The 16,450-nt window shown below is 36.8% G+C and overlaps 7 protein-coding genes across 11 annotated transcripts; 2 read left to right on the top strand and 5 right to left on the bottom strand.

The window, feature by feature from the left end:
* Nucleotides 1-651: 651 nt before the first annotated feature.
* SARD1 (Calmodulin binding protein-like protein) lies at nucleotides 652-5,110 on the top strand. Its single transcript, NM_106040.3, has 7 exons — nucleotides 652-813; nucleotides 1,110-1,188; nucleotides 1,848-2,385; nucleotides 3,180-3,340; nucleotides 3,423-3,611; nucleotides 3,735-3,831; nucleotides 3,940-5,110. The coding sequence occupies exons 1-7, from the start codon at nucleotides 722-724 to the stop codon at nucleotides 4,137-4,139; spliced, it is 1,356 nt and encodes a 451-aa protein (NP_565074.2). The 5' UTR covers nucleotides 652-721; the 3' UTR covers nucleotides 4,140-5,110.
* Nucleotides 4,471-5,251, bottom strand: GIP2 (mitotic-spindle organizing 1B-like protein (DUF3743)). Its single transcript, NM_106038.2, has 2 exons — nucleotides 5,087-5,251; nucleotides 4,471-4,887 (listed from the first exon to the last, which is right to left on the bottom strand). Exon 2 carries the CDS (start codon nucleotides 4,879-4,881, stop codon nucleotides 4,678-4,680), a length of 204 nt encoding a protein of 67 aa, NP_565072.1. The 5' UTR covers nucleotides 4,882-4,887; nucleotides 5,087-5,251; the 3' UTR covers nucleotides 4,471-4,677.
* A 195-nt stretch (nucleotides 5,252-5,446) lies between these two features.
* Nucleotides 5,447-6,215, bottom strand: AT1G73780 (Bifunctional inhibitor/lipid-transfer protein/seed storage 2S albumin superfamily protein). Its single transcript, NM_001334605.1, has one exon. The coding sequence runs from the start codon at nucleotides 6,026-6,028 to the stop codon at nucleotides 5,732-5,734; it is 297 nt and encodes a 98-aa protein (NP_001319377.1). The 5' UTR covers nucleotides 6,029-6,215; the 3' UTR covers nucleotides 5,447-5,731.
* A 119-nt stretch (nucleotides 6,216-6,334) lies between these two features.
* On the bottom strand, nucleotides 6,335-7,819 carry AT1G73770 (coiled-coil protein). Of its 3 annotated transcripts, NM_001334604.1 has the most exons (4): nucleotides 7,484-7,819; nucleotides 7,183-7,317; nucleotides 6,938-7,095; nucleotides 6,335-6,517 (listed from the first exon to the last, which is right to left on the bottom strand). In NM_001334604.1, exons 1-3 carry the CDS (start codon nucleotides 7,683-7,685, stop codon nucleotides 6,944-6,946), a joined length of 489 nt encoding a protein of 162 aa, NP_001320664.1. In that variant the 5' UTR covers nucleotides 7,686-7,819; the 3' UTR covers nucleotides 6,335-6,517; nucleotides 6,938-6,943. The 3 variants fall into 3 exon arrangements, with proteins under 3 accessions (NP_001320664.1, NP_001031277.1, NP_177518.1); NM_001036200.4 differs by having other exon boundaries at nucleotides 6,938-7,317; NM_106036.3 differs by lacking the exon at nucleotides 6,335-6,517 and having other exon boundaries at nucleotides 6,752-7,317; nucleotides 7,484-7,772.
* Nucleotides 7,820-7,891: 72 nt separating this feature from the next.
* On the top strand, nucleotides 7,892-10,732 carry AT1G73760 (RING/U-box superfamily protein). Of its 2 annotated transcripts, NM_106035.4 has the most exons (5): nucleotides 7,892-9,320; nucleotides 9,740-9,889; nucleotides 9,972-10,070; nucleotides 10,172-10,309; nucleotides 10,400-10,732. In NM_106035.4, the coding sequence occupies exons 1-5, from the start codon at nucleotides 8,739-8,741 to the stop codon at nucleotides 10,532-10,534; spliced, it is 1,104 nt and encodes a 367-aa protein (NP_177517.1). In that variant the 5' UTR covers nucleotides 7,892-8,738; the 3' UTR covers nucleotides 10,535-10,732. The 2 variants fall into 2 exon arrangements, with proteins under 2 accessions (NP_177517.1, NP_001322806.1); NM_001334603.1 differs by having other exon boundaries at nucleotides 9,972-10,309.
* AT1G73750 (alpha/beta hydrolase family protein) lies at nucleotides 10,690-13,354 on the bottom strand. Of its 2 annotated transcripts, NM_106034.3 has the most exons (10): nucleotides 12,990-13,354; nucleotides 12,828-12,905; nucleotides 12,506-12,695; nucleotides 12,280-12,407; nucleotides 12,066-12,168; nucleotides 11,892-11,992; nucleotides 11,618-11,792; nucleotides 11,358-11,528; nucleotides 11,156-11,256; nucleotides 10,690-11,072 (listed from the first exon to the last, which is right to left on the bottom strand). In NM_106034.3, the coding sequence occupies exons 1-10, from the start codon at nucleotides 13,239-13,241 to the stop codon at nucleotides 11,013-11,015; spliced, it is 1,359 nt and encodes a 452-aa protein (NP_565071.1). In that variant the 5' UTR covers nucleotides 13,242-13,354; the 3' UTR covers nucleotides 10,690-11,012. The 2 variants fall into 2 exon arrangements, with proteins under 2 accessions (NP_565071.1, NP_001323220.1); NM_001334602.1 differs by having other exon boundaries at nucleotides 10,690-11,256.
* Nucleotides 13,355-13,536: 182 nt separating this feature from the next.
* On the bottom strand, nucleotides 13,537-15,876 carry AT1G73740 (UDP-Glycosyltransferase superfamily protein). The gene is made up of 4 exons (NM_106033.4): nucleotides 14,515-15,876; nucleotides 14,321-14,429; nucleotides 14,088-14,223; nucleotides 13,537-14,007 (listed from the first exon to the last, which is right to left on the bottom strand). Exons 1-4 carry the CDS (start codon nucleotides 15,447-15,449, stop codon nucleotides 13,892-13,894), a joined length of 1,296 nt encoding a protein of 431 aa, NP_177515.1. The 5' UTR covers nucleotides 15,450-15,876; the 3' UTR covers nucleotides 13,537-13,891.
* Nucleotides 15,877-16,450: the final 574 nt, after the last annotated feature.

Raw genomic sequence — 16,450 nt, 5'->3', positions numbered from 1 at the left:
AAGGGATTGCTAAATAGACATACACCGTATTTATCGGACGAGACCAAGAAGTTCAGGTTATTGCAAACTTTGCCTTTTTGACATAAACTTTAGAAAACAAATCTGAACCTGTCTTTTTCTCTGATTTTCATAATTTTTACTAATTAGGTTAGAGAGGAACAAACATGAATCCGAATTATATAGACAATCAATTTTTCATAATTAAGTATGTTGATATGATGATATCAATAGTGTTAATATTCTTACAAGATAAAGAAAGGAACAAAAATTCTTCGAAGAACGGACCGGATCGATCGTATACTCGTAGTGCTCTCTCTACAAGAAGTAATCATGTGGCATATGGATCACGCTTTATACTAGCAGTTAGATCTAAAACCCAATCGGGTGGGAAGATCGGAACCGTCCATTTGTCAACAAAGGAAGCTTTCTAAATTGGAGTTGACGTCAAAAGTCTCCCTATTTATGACGCCATAAATAGATTATTCGCGTGGATCAGACTTCGGACTTCTTTGGATATTGCCAGGTTGTTTCCTTTGTCGTTCTTCGAACTTTCTTTATTTTTTTTTATTTTTTTTTGGTTTTTGTGAGACTAAAGACTAAAACTATATAAATATCATCGCCGTATAAGATTATGTCAAAACATTACAAAACCTAGTTTTGATCTAAGCGCTCTCTCTCTAACTCTCCCTCTCTTTCTCTCACAACTCACCAGAACAATTCCATGGCAGGGAAGAGGTTATTTCAAGATCTTGATTCTGACCAAGAAAATAAGTCCGAGAAACGGATTAAATCTGTACTACCATCCCTTGCCTCGTAATTTTTCTCAGAAACTTTTCATTCTTTTTTTCTTGTATTGTGTTTATGATGAATCATTTCTACAAATCTTAAGTTTTGTTTGGAACATGTTCAGTGTTCAATCCTCTTTTTTTCTTACACATCTTATCCTTAAAATCTAAATATAAATATATGCTTGTATTTTATGTATATGTTCTATTCACTCTCTCTCTTATCCTTAAAATAATATCTCCTTTAGATCTTACTACTCTTGGATTTTATTTTCTATTCACCTTTTTCTGATAAATTTTTGTTATATTTTTTGTTTCTTGCAGGCCAATTTCCAGTGTGTTTGGAGCATTGATCTCAGAAAACACCCTTCGTTCTGTCCTAGAGCCCGTTATTAGAAAAGTTGTAAGTATACTATAATAATTCCACTTCTATTTTGTTATTTCTAAATACTTGTTCTAACTTCTAATTAATGTAGTGGATATATATATATATATATATATACATGGATATTTCAAATGAACGAGTTGAGAATTAGAATTTCATACTTACCATGTTTAATCAACTACACATACTTAAAGTAACAAGTGTAATTTAACATACAAATATACTAGTCTAGCATTGACGATGTCTAGTGTGCGAATTGGAACTTGATAAAATAAGAAAATTTCGATCATGTTGCTAATACTATATACATTTTAGGTAACAAACATATGCATGTACATGCATAGTTGCATTCTTATATCATATATATACACATACGTTATTAAGATAGTACTAAATATTTACAAAGTTATAAATCTTTTTAGTATTATTAATAAACAAGACCTCTCTAACCTAACATTTCAATCAACTATATCTAGAAATAAAAGACAAAATAATGGTCCACACACGTACACACACACATATATGCTAGTACCTTTTAAAAGATCTATATATTGGCCTACATATTTAATTTATTAGTATGTATTGTTTAATTTGTGTAATAAGGATATCAAATTATTTGTTAATATAAAACAGATAAGAGTGTTTTATAACTCTACTCGTTTTGGTAACGTGACCAGGTAAGACAAGAAGTGGAATATGGAATTAGTAAACGATTTCGATTATCTCGGTCATCGTCTTTCCGTATCGAAGCTCCGGAGGCGACTACTCCGACACTGAAGCTAATTTTCCGTAAGAACTTAATGACACCAATATTTACAGGGAGTAAAATCAGTGACGTGGACAACAATCCACTTGAGATTATCCTTGTTGATGACTCAAACAAGCCGGTGAATCTCAACCGTCCAATCAAACTAGACATCGTTGCTCTTCACGGAGATTTTCCTTCGGGTGATAAATGGACTAGTGATGAGTTTGAGAGTAACATCATCAAAGAAAGAGATGGGAAACGGCCGTTACTTGCCGGAGAAGTAAGTGTGACGGTGAGAAACGGCGTTGCAACAATCGGAGAAATTGTGTTCACAGACAATTCGAGTTGGATTCGTAGCCGTAAGTTTAGAATCGGTGCGAAAGTTGCGAAAGGGAGTAGCGGTCAAGGCGTTGTGGTTTGTGAAGCGATGACTGAAGCGATTGTTGTTAGAGATCATCGTGGAGAATGTAAGTTTATTTTTCTTTATTACTAAATATTTTACCTAATTAGAAATTAATGAATATATAACAAATAAATCTATGCATCATATATAATGAGTTTTGTGCATATATTCATTAAGCAGTACTCCACTAGGGGATGTGATAGTAACATATCACTAGTTTCAATTATCTTTGACCTGACCACATTTGGCATCTTCTTATGGATTACCCTACTATCAATCATACATAACCTTTAAGATAATCATTTATACAACACATGTGCATCAGAAATCCATTAAAATGATGTTTTGTTTTCGTCAAAATTTATTTGCATAATTTCGTTTTCAAATTTATTAACATATCAATCTATATTGATGCTTTTGGCTTTATCTTCTTAAAAAGAATCTTAGTTTTTCTAATTAAACACTAGTATAGAAATATAAAATTTTTTGGGTATTACAAAATTGTTGTATCTTGTCATGATATGTTTTGGGCTTTTGGCTACAAATATTAACTATACTTGCTTTAATTTGTCTTAATATATATACACATTCAATTTTTAATTCTTAATTAGAAAAAAACTACTAAAAGTATTTTCGATGTGGACCGTATGCAAACGACTATCCCACTTTATACAAGAGCCTATAAGTCTTTGGTCAATCAATGCTTATATCGTATTAATTAATACTCTGTATATTTTCCGAATCTTATAACAATCAACAAACACATGCATAAAGCGAATACATATAAAGAAGATACATAGTAGAAAACTAGATATAATTCTAAATAGTTTTGTTTTGTACAACTTGGGGTTGGTGAAGTGTACAAGAAACATCACCCACCAATGTTAGAAGACGAAGTGTGGCGGCTAGAGAAGATAGGCAAAGATGGGGCCTTTCACAAGAAGCTCTCCTCTCGCCACATCAACACTGTCCAAGACTTTTTGAAACTATCCGTCGTTGACGTCGACGAACTCCGTCAGGTTTAAATTCTTAGCTTATTTGACCCCTAAATTTTTATTATTATTAGAGAACTAATAGGAATAGGGGTTTGTTGATGTACAGATTCTGGGGCCTGGAATGTCTGATAGAAAGTGGGAAGTAACATTGAAACATGCTAGAGAGTGTATTTTGGGAAATAAGTTATACATTTCTAGAGGACCGAATTTTTTCATGATTTTGAATCCGATATGCGAAGTTATGAAAGCACTTATCGATGGTCATGTTCTCTCTAGTCAAGAATCCCTCAACCAGGTATTGAATGGTCATTTTCTCTCTATTAAAGAAGTTAAGCAATTATTGATAGCTCAATGATTGTTTATTAGTTAGAAACTGTATTTATTTTTTTAATTCATCTATGGTAATGTTTTGTTGCAGCCCTACGTTAAGAACTTAGTTCGAGATGCTTACTCAAAGGGGAACTTTTTAGAAGTGGGCGAACGAACAGCGAACGAGGCTGCTCTTTTGACACAAGGTATTACTTTAAAATAGTGTCAACATAAACACCATTTCAGTTTTTCTATAATTGCGAAACATCGTTGATTATATAGTATGTTACAACAATGTAATTTTGATTATATAGGTGATGATTTGGACCAACAATATGCTGCGAGCCACTACCAAAACATCGAAATCGATAAATCATATCAACAAAACGGATATGTTCAAGAGAGATCTACAAACAATTTGGAGATAGTAAACGAAGGGTATATAACGACTCCAGCGGAATTCAATATATGTTTCACCGGATCTTCGTCTCAAAATCATATAAACCCTTTCTAAATCCTCATCTACGTTAGTATTGGAAGACACGCCATAGTGCCTTGGCCGAGATTGGACTCTTTCTAAATAAGGGTTTAAACTTTAAACTACTACTACGTACATGATGGTAAAACATGTATTCTAGATCTGCTGATCATGATTGTACATAAAAGTGTGAAGTTTAGAGTTATATTTTTAGTTGGATGGTATACCACTTGTTCACGTTTTCACAGTTGTATGAAAACGTTGTTTTTACCATTCACGTTCAACAAATTTTTACGTTTTTACGTTTTAGAAAAATTGATTCCGCTGTATATGTACGTACTTGATGAAAGTATTGACTAAAAAAAGAAATCAAGAATATGAGGGTAACTTTGTGATTTACTTAAAGAAAGCCTCTCAAAAGGATTGAGTGGGGATGACTCAAATACTTATTACCAATTTGTCTCTGAAACTCTCTATTCAATTACCTTACCAACCCTAATTTACACATCAATAGCATAATGAAATTGAAACTTAGAAAACAAGCATGAATGATACTATTTGATTAGGCATCTTCTTAATCAACCGTAGTTGTTGTTGTAGCAGAATCCCTACGAAGCTCCTTGACGAGAGTAGCGAGAGCCTCAGGGTTAAGACCAATATCGCAAAGAGCTATAAGAACAGACAAAGTATGTCGATCAAGACCTGTCTCCAAGATGTTCGACATCCGAAACACCAGCTCCAGTGACTCTCTCGCTGTTTCAGCTGCTTCCTGATTCATAATACTCTGAAACCACCAAACATCATCCAGAACAAAAAAATATCAATTTCGGAAACGATTCAATTTACATATGAATATCTACTCTATTCTTGTACGGATCTCCATGGATGTACAGAGAATGGAAACCCTTAAAGTGGAAATCGGAGACTTGCCGACGGATCAAGAGATACATTAGATCGGAAAAAGGTTAAGGAACAAAACGAACCGATTAATCGACGGAGAAAACGAACGGCGTCGAGTTTGAGAGAGAAGAAGTGAGATCTTAGAGCTTGAGATAATTGAGAGAAACGATTCTCGATCTCGTGATCGAAGAAGAAGAGGCGAAAATGGGCCAACAATTAGAATTTAGAAATCTAGGGTTGTTTTTTTTAAGAAAATAAACCTTTGGCCGGTTCAGAGTATATTTACTGGTTCATATCAAATCGGTCGGTTAAATAAAATCCGCCGGTTTTAATACAATCGAAGTCTCTGAACTAGTTTTAATCAAGGGATTCTTTTTTGTCGGAATCAAGGGATTCAAGACCTTGTTATGATTAATTCGGCCAAAATTGACAAAATTGCATCCAAATTTAGAGACTTATTTTGTAGTGATATCCTTGAAATTGGAACTTTTAACTTTTAAGTAGCTTATGTTAGTCGAATTATCCGAAATTTCTTAAAAACATATCAATGTGAATATGTGATGATCAAGATTTATTCCTTGACGACAAACACATTAATGGAAAGCCAAACTCAAAAGTAAGAAACTTGAAGTAGAAAAACCATCGATGATGAGCGAACAGAACAGAACACCTTTTTTGGTCTTGAAAGCAAGAAACAGAACATCGAAAACTAGAACGAAATACTGGGACTAGCATTTCGGATACGGACAATGACAATCAGTGGCGATTATTTTGGCGTTTGGGGAGTTAAGGAAAGATTTGAAGTTAGGGTTCTTCAAGTACTGGCAGATACAATGCTGTTGCTCCTTCACCTTGCTGCAACACAGATCCGATGGCTCAGACCCTTTCATTATGGTCTCCAAGCATGGACTCAGCTGCGCAGGATTACATGGATCTACTGCAGCGACTCTGTTTTCTTGGGCAACAATTAAAATGAGAAGGATTGTACAAGTGAAAAACACTGGTTTTGTGCAAGAACCCTTCATTGTCTCACTAAGTTATAGAAAGAAGAAGAAGATATTTGGTTTGGAGTTTAAAGTGGGTTTCTCTCGTTCTATTTATAGAAGAAAATGTCTTTGAGTGAGTCACGTTACTCAAACGAGAGTTTGTGGTTGCAGGAGATCTCGATATGTCTAAAAGAGATTAACTTTTTTCTAAAAGGCTCGGACAAAGCATAAAAACACCTAGGCACCATTTTGGAGAAGTTATGAAACCACGTGTAACCAAAATAGATGTCAGCTTTCGGCTACCCCCAGTGAAGGTATATGAATTTGTTGACACTTAAACAAAGTAATGAGAACACCTTCATAATTATATATTTTACTTCATTACTATTGTACTAAGCACAAAATATGACTTAAATTTCTAATTATATTCAAAAGGCAGAACTTACAGCCAACATGGACCAAAAACTGATCTGTTTCCATTCACTAGGCAGTTGCTTCCTTTCAAAATCTTCAATGTAGTGCATAAGTCTGTGGCCCAAAACCAAGACCAATTAGAGTTCATTGATCACAATGTTAAACATATATCAGGCCATGAAAGAATAAAAGAAGATAAGCTGCAGTATATATTAAGTTTACTCAGACACTTTTCTAGAATCCATATTCTCCATGTGGTATCAGCCACCAAGGTTTTCATACTTAGCACATAATGAATAGGATAAACAAAGCCCAAGACACATGATTAAGCAAGCAATCACACGCTTAAAGATTAAATAGTCTCTAACAAGCACAGTGTTAGAAAATCTCTAAAGTACTAAATAATTTGTATATCCATTTAATCAAGTTATACAAGTAGAAAATGCAAAATGTGACAAAAAAATAAGAGACTGTAAAATACAGAAGAAAATGTTCTCTTTGCGAGTACCGTATGGTGCGAAATCCAAAACTTACCATGTGTTAATCACTTTCAGAGTAAGAATAAGACGAGCGATTAGCTTTCAGGGCATCAGTCTTAATATTGACATCAGACAAGCCAACATCATTGAAACCATCAAACTCTACATCGGAATCAGACGAATCACCATCTCTCAAGTCATCACTCTCAATATCTGAATCAGACGAATCACCATGGCCATCACTCTCAATATCAGAGTCAATATCGTCAACCTTATGTGCATCGTTAACTGGATACTTACGCACCACATCCATCACTTCATCATCACTATCATCGTGCTTCCCTGATAACTTCCTAATCATCAATGCCTCAAATAAATCAGGTATAGCATCCTCATTTCCATCATCCAAAAAGCTTTGAATTCTTTTTTTCAGCTCTGAAATACCAATTGGATTAAGAAAGTAAGCAAAATTATAATCTTTACATGAAAAATTATGAGCTGATCAGCTAACTCTGTCATTGCAAAATTCTCTTCCTTTTCATTCAAAACTGTACATTTTCTTGAGAACCAAACAAAAGAAGTTGAGTTGAAGAAATGTCACCTTCTTTAGAAAGAACCTCTTCAGTTCTGAAACCACGCGACGAGTCGGACTCGGAAGAGAAGAAGACGAACCGGGAAATAGCTCGTTCGAAGAGAGGAACAACAACACGAGGGTTGTTGATTCTCAAATGGCGGAAATTTGCGGGTGAGTGAAGGATATTTCGAGCCAGTAAACTGGGAACTCTCTGCAGAAATCGTCTCATGGGATTCGCCTCAAGACTAGGGTTTATCAGAGGATTAGGGATTTGAATCAAGAGCCAATAGTTTTTTTTTTTAATCTGTTAACAGATTAACCGCTCTTCTTCGTTTCCGGTTTTCATAACTGATCAGACCGGATCGGCCCGAGATGACCTGTCCGTTTTCATTGTCGTTTATGGAACAGCGCACATACAGGCCCAGCCCATTCTAGCCCAAACTTCAATTTTCGCTCAAATTTGGACGACTAATCAGTTATGTGACGCACCAAATATTTTCGACGATTTATCACCTTTTATTATTCCTTTAATCTCGATCCAGCAAATCCGGACCAATATTCTTTGGATACTTGTGTGTGGCAGACTCTTTTATGTATAAAATATACAGATTTATAATTTTGTGGCGGTATAAACAAAAATATACTACTAACCTGTGACTTGTGATCCTCTAATGTTTCTTTGTTTTTTCATACCTCGAAATAAATAAAAATTGAAATACCTCTGACAAAGAAAAAAAAGTAAAAGTTGACACATGAGAGCTTTTCTATTTATACAAGCAAAAGACAATAAATATCCTCAAATCTATCTTCGTTTCTGACCAAAAAAGTGAACCCAAAGCAATTTTTTTTTTTTTTAATCAAGTCAAATCTTGATACTTTGATAGGAAGTAAGAAAAAAAAACAGAGGGGTCCAACTCTACAAAGACCGGTGAGAATCTATTATAGCTACAAATACCTATTTTACACTCACATCTCAAAATTTCAAACATAGCAACAGTGCTAAAAGCCTAAAACTCTAAAGTAAAGTATAAACCACACATTTACATGTGAGTATGTGACATGTGAAAGAAAATATCTAATTTGGTTACTTGTAGACTTCAAACACAAACTAGAGAATAAATGAAAAAGTAGAATTTGATTAGTTAACGTACTAATTACTTAAATTAGTTTCACTAATCCAACTTAAGAAAGCCCTTTCACTTACCTTCTTCCTCGCCCTGTGTCTCCATTATCCTCTATCTCTCTTTTGTTTTTTCTCTCTCTCACAGAGAAAAAGAACACAATGCCAGTTTCTGCAGAGCCTTCTTCATCTTCTTCAACAACAATCGGTCAACACATGAGACTCCAACGACCTAGGAATCATCGAAATCTCCCACCCATTTCCACCGCCGACGAACCTCTAATCCCCAAACCTAGCCGCGTCTCTAAATCCGCCATGTCTTCCTTCTTCCTCTTGCCAGAAACTACTAAGAAGAAACCCAACGGAACGGCGTCGTTTCGTGGTCTAGGCTGCACAACCTCCGCATCTCAGCAAGTTTCAGTCCCGGCAGTGATTCGCTCCTCCGCGGATTGGGATGCTAGTAATTTCAAAATTAAGAAGACGAAGAAGAAGAACAAGAACAAGGGTAGTAGTAGCTACAATGGTGGTTCGATTAAGATCTTGAGCGAAGCTAGTACTAGTAGTAGCGTCGCTTGCGCAGCGATTCCTGATGTTTGGTGTGGTCCTGGAGTTGGGTTTTCAACGGATGCTGTCGTCGGAGGCTCCATTGACACAGTTGTTTCAGATCCTCCGAGAAGGAATATTCCGGTGAGACGCAAAATCGATGGAGATAAAACCAATAGTAACAGTAATAATCATAGAGAGGTACATTTACATTTTCTGTTTTAATCCTAAAGTTTCCATTTTTATTATTCTTTGCGTGTGTATGTTGTTAATTTGATTTTGAGTATCTATTGAAATTTAGCTTAAATATTTAGGGTTTTTAATATCTTAAGTTAGTTTATAATATCTATAGAATATTTGATTTGCCTCTATCTAGTAGTTAGCACACTTAGCAAGCATTAGTTTTTTTTTTCTTTTTTCCGTTTTGATTTAGGTTTATCGTCTTTTCGTATCTATAACAAAATTAGGCTTTGTTCTTTGATATCATATCAAAAGCTTCTGTGGATTAAAAGTAAGTTTTTTTCAGTCTGTTTGTAACTGATGAAGTTTTTCTAGTAGTTTCAGTATGAGGTTTGGATTTTTGTGTTCCTAAATCTTTTAACTCAACTGTTACATTGCAGGGTTCTTCTTCTCTTCTTCCTAGACGATCTCTCAATCAAGAGTCTAATCCTTATTTTGATTCTGATTCGAGTTTTTTGACATCGCGGGCTGAGCAGACTGATAGATATCATCGTCATCTAAGACTGCCTTACCCTGATGGACTCGCTGAGGTAGAGTGTTGCTTTTGACTTAAGTTTCATATGGAGCTTGTTCCAATATGTATTTTTCTTACATATGGGTGTTTCATTGCAGATGATGATGATGCAGAATGGTTTTGTGATGGGAGGAGTATTAAGCTCATTCGATCAATTCCGTGACATGAGGCTCAATGTCGATAACATGACATACGAGGTTGGTAGTGCCTTTCTCACAAAGTACTAGTAAAGAAGCTGATGATGATTTCACTAGGTTCTTGAGTGTTGTTGTGTTTGTTTTGTTGTTAAAAAAAACAGCAACTTTTGGAGCTTGGTGAAAGAATTGGGCATGTGAACACTGGACTTACTGAAAAACAGATCAAAAGTTGTCTTCGGAAAGTCAAACCATGCCGGCAAGATACAACAGTTGCTGATAGAAAGTGCATCATCTGTCAAGTAAGTCCATTTTTGGCTTCATTGCTCAAGTAATCACTAGTAGAAAACAGATTTGTTCCTTAAGAATGTTGATGTTTTGGCTATTGACAGGACGAGTATGAGGCGAAGGACGAGGTAGGGGAATTACGATGTGGGCACAGGTTCCATATCGACTGTGTGAATCAATGGCTTGTGAGGAAGAACTCTTGTCCGGTCTGTAAAACGATGGCGTACAATAAGTCTTAGTTAGATATTATCTCTTCCTGTGATGTGATTCTTGATTTCGGGATTGAAACCAAATCACTATTTTATGTTAAGATTCTTTTTTGGCTTTTTATTCATGATTGCTATTTTTCTGAGGAAAAACTGTTGAGACCTTTGTATTACCTATGGAAAAGTCTCGGAGACATTGTGAACCCCACATTGCGTGTGGGTTTGTTCATCTTTTGTTGGTGATAATTAGGTCGTCGACTACAAAAATGTTAGGTAGATCTAGTATTTATATTAGTCACATGAAAATGATGAGATTGTTACGTGCAAGTAACATCGTTTATCTTTAGTGTAATCTACACATACACGAGATCAATTAAAGGTATCATTTGTATTTAATTTGTATACAGTGCTTGTGAGTTTAACTGTATGAAGATTTGTACACATAAATGTATATATGGAATGTTATATGTACAGAAACAAGAATCAAAATTCATTTGCATTCTTGTTGATCTTAACTCTCATCTTGTTGTTGAAGAAATCTAGTAATCAGAGGATATACTTCGTTCCGAGCCTGTAGGGAGAATGAAAGGTTGAATACAAAACCGACCGATATGACTCGTAAATGAATGAAGAGGTGTTGATCATAGTACATACCGTTCGACCCGAAATTAGATCCTGGTGGCCATAATGTGGACCTCCGGGTGATCCTACAACTTTGTAAGTGGCTAGATGTTCTGGAATCAGCTTTACAGTATCTGTCTCATCAGATCAACACCATTGCACACCGGTTATTGATTACAACAATTAAGAGAACGAAATCTTGAATTTGCGGTAAGAATATGTCAAAGAAAACTACCGTATACTGCATCGGGAGGGCAGATTATGTCCCAGTCCCCTGCAAGAGCTAAGATAGGCACATTTGTTTTGCTGATATGATCCTTGTAACAGAAAGTACCGGTTCTGTCACGCAACCCACCGTGGTCCACGGCTGTTGTTAGCTGCAAGAGAAGCTTGACTGGTACTGTGCCTGTTTTAGTTCCAGGGCAAATGTTATGGTTATGCCTAGTATTAAATATGTGCAGAAGGTTGAGACAATGTTAAGTAGTTTGTACTTACATAAGCTGTTCAAAACAAGCTTCTCAATAACTTCAGGGTCCATCATTTGAGGAGCAGAGATATTAGCGGTTAACCAGGACAAAGAATATGGAGGACGACACATTAGAGGGTGAGCCATAGCGAGCATTGTGTCAATTGGCATGATAGGAAGGTTAATAGCTTGTGCAGGCTCTTTCTGAAACAAAACGACATATAAGATAAACTTTTTCAGTCATATTTCTCCCTTTAGAGAGTGACACTGACACAGTGCGGTGATTGGTTATCGAGTACTTGCCATTGGTAATAGGTACTTGAGGAGTGTTCCTGAGGATGAATAGTCAAATGTTGATGCGAGAGTGGTGACACCAGCCAAACCTGAATCCATTCCTTTAAAGCCTAGTGAAGAAACATGATTCAGCCAAAATCTGAGCATTACATTTTAAGAGAAATCATCAGCCTATAAGCTTACCACATCTTGAGAGCAAGGCATATAACAAGATACCACCCATTGAGTGACCAACTGCTAGCAACTTTCCATCTTTTGACTTGGTTTGAGTCCTTACATAGTCCATCTGAGACCAACATTTCATATGATAATAAGACATAACTCCAACAGAATGTCAAATTGATGTTTTTTTCGGTTCAGTTCTACAGAAGGAAAACAACAAGAGGTGTCACCTCACCGCAGAAGGAACATCTTCTTCTAGATAGTTATCAAAATCCCAATTGTAATGAGGGATAAGTTCAAACCGCTGCTTGAAATCTCCCGCTCTCTTCGATAGACGGTCTTGCATCCCAAGGATCTTGGAACCTGTAGGAGGTTCTTTCTCAGTAACTAGACCAAGATTCTCTTCTCTGTTCTTAAAACAGAACAAAACCAAATCGACAGTATAAAATGGATCAACTAACCTCCATCAAGAACATTTTCCAGCCTTTCAGATACACTTATGAAATTCTCCAATAGATTCGAGACTATCCGCTGCTGGTTATTGCCTTTACCAAGATTTGTATCAACACTGAGAGAACTCAGCCCGGCTCCACGGAGCTCAAGAATCCATGTATCAAATCCTGATCCAGACATGGATCTTGCAAAGGAACACTACAAATATGAATATCCACAGAAACACAAAAGAAGGTTTTAGCTTCCAAATACAAAACTTGAGTTACAAGAATCCATTTCACTATAACACTATTATAAGCTCTCGCCTAAAAATAACTAAATCATAATCACCTCAGGGGAAAGATCGTATGTAACAGCATTGGTCCCAATCCCAGACAATAGAAGCAAAGGATGGTTCCTCTTCGGTGCCTGTAAGTGTAGAAACATGATAATACGTATACATATACACCTATACGTATGGACACATCGGTACATGACTCTATATACCGGTACCTTTGGGGAAGGAAGATATCGCCAGAGAGCGACGCGCCAATCGGAGTTGGGAACAGGAACGTAGTGAAGTTCATCCGCCGTGCAGATTTCATTCACTGTCGTCCTCGAGACCGATGTGATCGCCGGAGATGATGAGCCGACTCGGCCGAGTTGCACTGAGGAGAAGAAATACCGTGAGTGACTGTGTAAAGAAGAGGCGGTGACGGCGGAAGTGAAGGAAGCTGAGCTTAACTCGAATCGGAGGGTATCCATAACCACCGTTAATCACTAGCGGTATCCCGACGATGTCGCCGGAGCAGAACTAAGGTTTATATAGAAGGTGAAAGATCTTACTCAGTCGCTTTCCGCTCCATTTCTAATTTTTGTGGTTTAAGATTTTCAATTTCAAAATGGAGAAAAAATGACTTAAATTAGTGAAATTGGATAAAATGTCGGTGCAATTTTATCCAAAATATAAAATATCTTTACGATTCCAAAGCGTGTACTTAACTAACATTTTGTTTATATAACTGTCCACGAAATAGATAACTTATACGCAATGTTTGGGTTGTTGATCTAGGTGTTAAAATAGCTTAACTTCATTTACATACACTGATCCAGTTACATTCTCAAGAGAGACTCTGCGTAGCTGAGAAGGTTCCGGACTCGGATAGATAATTGAGTTAAGAAGAAGATGCAAAGGATCAGTTTTGATTCATATACAAGTAGTAAAGATAACAGGAAGAAGAAACGCAACTATTTCCAAATATAAGGATTTTTTTTTATTCACTCTCTATTGCTAGGCCAAATTAGCCAACACAATCAAGAATGTTTCCTCAAAATCTACTAAGAGGCTCATCAATCATACACATACTTTGTTTCACAACACTAGTGTAATCTGTAACACGGTTCATACAACATACCTACTTATCTTTGGATTTGATAATAGAAATAATGTGTTTAGCAACATCTGATGCAGCGTCCGCTTTCGCAGCTTTGAATGCCCGCTCGCTCATTTCCATCATCAGTTCTTCATTCCCTATCATTTGGAACCAACTCAATGAGATAATGAGAGTTGAAATTTGTGAGTGTTTTCTACTTTGTAGAGTTTTTAGTCACCTAGAATATCTTCCATGGCAGCTCTAAGAGTGATCGTATCTAGCTCCTCTTCTGTTATTAACTTTGATCCAACAATGTCCGCCATTAAAGAAGCATTCCTTACTTGATCCCCTTCATCGCTATGCGGTGATGGTATCTTAAAAAACAAAACAAAAGAACATTCAATGTTTTAAAACAAGAAACAACACACTCCATTAGCAAATTCGATGAATCAGCTTATAGATTTCAAATACCAGAATAGAAGGTTTGCCTAAAGCCATAATCTCTGAGCAAGTCATTGCACCAGCTCTCGAGATAACCAAATCTGCAGCCGCATACGCCACACCTATCGACCTCAAAAACCTTATACCACATAATAAAACACATTTTGAGTTATTAGTCAATACAAAAGCAGCTAAACAGTTAAAAATGTTGTTGTATAACTCACGGAGATAGAAAGAGACGAGGATGACTTCTAACAAGACTATCCATTTCATCAAAAGCTTCAACACCAGTTTGCCAAACAAAGAACCAGTTCTCATGTTCAGACAACAACTGCGAGTAACAGTTAAGCAAAGCTATGTTAATGGCATTGGCTCCTAAAGACCCACCAAGCAAAAGCACAACTTTCGGTTCCGACACAGCTCCAGCCCACTGTCCGAAGAAGCTCACACGCGCCGCTCCTTTCGACGAGTATCGTCTAAGCGTTTGTCTTATCGGGTTCCCGTAGACGACACACTTCGCGGCGACTCGTTTGGGGAGGTTAGTGACTGTACAGTTGAAAGGAGCGAAGATTGTATCGGCGAAGAAAGACAGAATCCAGTTAGTGGTTCCAGGGATTGAATCTTGTTCTTGGATTACGAATTTAGTTCTTGAGATCACGGCGGCGAAACAGACCGGAAAAGAGGCGTGTCCTCCGGTGCCGATGACGATTTGTGGTTTTAGTTCGCGGAGGATTTTGTAGGATTCGAAGGTGGATTGGATCAAGCGGAGAGGGAATTTGAGGAAAGAGGTGAAACAGAGGAATGGTCGGGACGATGATGATCCGACGGTGGAGATTGTTGAGAAATCGAATCCGGCGGATGGAACCGTCGTGCTCTCCATACTGTTTGGGAATCCGATGAAGAGGATTCGAGCAAGTGGGTCGGCTGATTTTAGCTCGTCTCCGATCGCTAAGGCTGAAGAGATGTGTCCGGCGGTGCCTCCGGCGGATATGACAACTCGTAAGCCGGAGGTTTCGTTGGAGACGGAGGAATGGTTAATTTGGCGGTCTACTGATAAACAACAAACGAAGGAGGATGAGGAAAGAGTGAGTCGACTCGGAACGAGTTTGGTAGAAGGGTAAAAGTGTAAATTTGGAGAGAGGAAGGAAGGGATCGCCATTAGAGATGGCGAGAAGAAGCTGAAAGAGTCAAAAAATTTCACTGCGACATTCGTGTAGAAGATTGAAGACGAAGACGATGAGAATGAGTAGGAGATGCAATGTTAAATTATCAGAAGTGTTGTTGAGAAGAAGAAGAAGAAGAATGGTCAGAGACAAGATAGAAGAACCGATGAGATCCTTCCTGATCAATCTTAAGGTTTTTTCTTGTCGGGATAGTCAAAGTTTGTAGCAGAAAGTCAACTTGTTTGTACTTGGCTCTGTTCAGCTTATGTTGCCACGAGTAGGGAGAAATATTGTTATTTTATTTACGTTTGTTAGTTACTCTAAACCACGTATTATTCATATATTAAGCATTTAATAGTTGTATCAGAGAGCTAAGATATTGTATAGTAAAAGAAATATAAATGTAGAAGAAGAGCCAATGAGGGATTTTCAAACAACTTTCAGTTCCGTTTTGGAAAAAAAATAAAATAAAATTGGTTTGTAGTTTGATGTCACTCTCTCTCCAGTGTGAGAAGTTAATAGCCACTGGGTCCATTTCTCTAATTTTTGGTATCCAATTATATTCTTTTTATTGTATTGAAGGCACGTTAAGTGTAGATTAACATACTAAGATTAGTATAATATTTTTTAACAAGTGACTAAATGAGCTGTATTAAACTACTAATAAATCAATACTAGCAGTACATGAAAATCGTAGTGGTGGTCGTGTGGGTAGCTCTTGGCCGTAAATGCAAAACTGGTCCCAATGATGCTGCAACTTTCTAATTCATCAGTTAACTTTTTTTCCTTCTCCTTTATACACTGGTGGTTCAGAAAAATGATACCATTATTTTTAAGTTGGATCGGATGTGGAAAATGACTAGGATAAATGAGTAAAGTTGAACGTAATAATTATTAGAGGGTCCATAAAAAAGGTTTAATTCATATGGTTTATAGTTCAAAGGCTTATCATTGTCTAGAAGCCCATGTAATTAGGTTATCTAAACAAGTAATCTCT

The sequence above is a fragment of the Arabidopsis thaliana genome (assembly GCF_000001735.4).
Source record: "Arabidopsis thaliana chromosome 1 sequence".
In the NCBI taxonomy this organism is placed as follows: Eukaryota; Viridiplantae; Streptophyta; class Magnoliopsida; order Brassicales; family Brassicaceae; genus Arabidopsis; species Arabidopsis thaliana.
The sequence above is the reverse complement of the archived record's forward strand: the minus strand, read 5'-3'. Positions and strand labels throughout refer to the sequence as shown.

What these genes read in the sequence shown, in the direction of transcription:
- GIP2 (NM_106038.2), bottom strand. Translation starts at nt 4,881, where the DNA reads ATGAATCAGGAAGCAGCTGAAACAGCGAGAGAGTCACTGGAGCTGGTG.
- AT1G73780 (NM_001334605.1), bottom strand. Translation starts at nt 6,028, where the DNA reads ATGAAGGGTTCTTGCACAAAACCAGTGTTTTTCACTTGTACAATCCTT.
- AT1G73770 (NM_001036200.4), bottom strand. Translation starts at nt 7,685, where the DNA reads ATGAGACGATTTCTGCAGAGAGTTCCCAGTTTACTGGCTCGAAATATC. An exon ending in AGAGGTTCTTTCTAAAGAAG is followed by an intron (nt 7,318 to 7,483) that starts GTGACATTTCTT and finishes TTGGTATTTCAG; the next exon opens with AGCTGAAAAAAAGAATTCAA.
- AT1G73750 (NM_001334602.1), bottom strand. Translation starts at nt 13,241, where the DNA reads ATGGATACCCTCCGATTCGAGTTAAGCTCAGCTTCCTTCACTTCCGCC. An exon ending in GATATCTTCCTTCCCCAAAG is followed by an intron (nt 12,906 to 12,989) that starts GTACCGGTATAT and finishes CTACACTTACAG; the next exon opens with GCACCGAAGAGGAACCATCC. An exon ending in GGAAAATGTTCTTGATGGAG is followed by an intron (nt 12,408 to 12,505) that starts GTTAGTTGATCC and finishes AACCTCCTACAG; the next exon opens with GTTCCAAGATCCTTGGGATG.
- SARD1 (NM_106040.3), top strand. Translation starts at nt 722, where the DNA reads ATGGCAGGGAAGAGGTTATTTCAAGATCTTGATTCTGACCAAGAAAAT. An exon ending in TAGAGATCATCGTGGAGAAT is followed by an intron (nt 2,386 to 3,179) that starts GTAAGTTTATTT and finishes GGGTTGGTGAAG; the next exon opens with TGTACAAGAAACATCACCCA. An exon ending in GGCTGCTCTTTTGACACAAG is followed by an intron (nt 3,832 to 3,939) that starts GTATTACTTTAA and finishes TTGATTATATAG; the next exon opens with GTGATGATTTGGACCAACAA.
- AT1G73760 (NM_106035.4), top strand. Translation starts at nt 8,739, where the DNA reads ATGCCAGTTTCTGCAGAGCCTTCTTCATCTTCTTCAACAACAATCGGT. An exon ending in ACAGTAATAATCATAGAGAG is followed by an intron (nt 9,321 to 9,739) that starts GTACATTTACAT and finishes GTTACATTGCAG; the next exon opens with GGTTCTTCTTCTCTTCTTCC. An exon ending in GAAAGTGCATCATCTGTCAA is followed by an intron (nt 10,310 to 10,399) that starts GTAAGTCCATTT and finishes GGCTATTGACAG; the next exon opens with GACGAGTATGAGGCGAAGGA.
- AT1G73740 (NM_106033.4), bottom strand. Translation starts at nt 15,449, where the DNA reads ATGGCGATCCCTTCCTTCCTCTCTCCAAATTTACACTTTTACCCTTCT. An exon ending in TAGGCAAACCTTCTATTCTG is followed by an intron (nt 14,224 to 14,320) that starts GTATTTGAAATC and finishes TTGTTTTTTAAG; the next exon opens with ATACCATCACCGCATAGCGA. An exon ending in TGCCATGGAAGATATTCTAG is followed by an intron (nt 14,008 to 14,087) that starts GTGACTAAAAAC and finishes TCCAAATGATAG; the next exon opens with GGAATGAAGAACTGATGATG.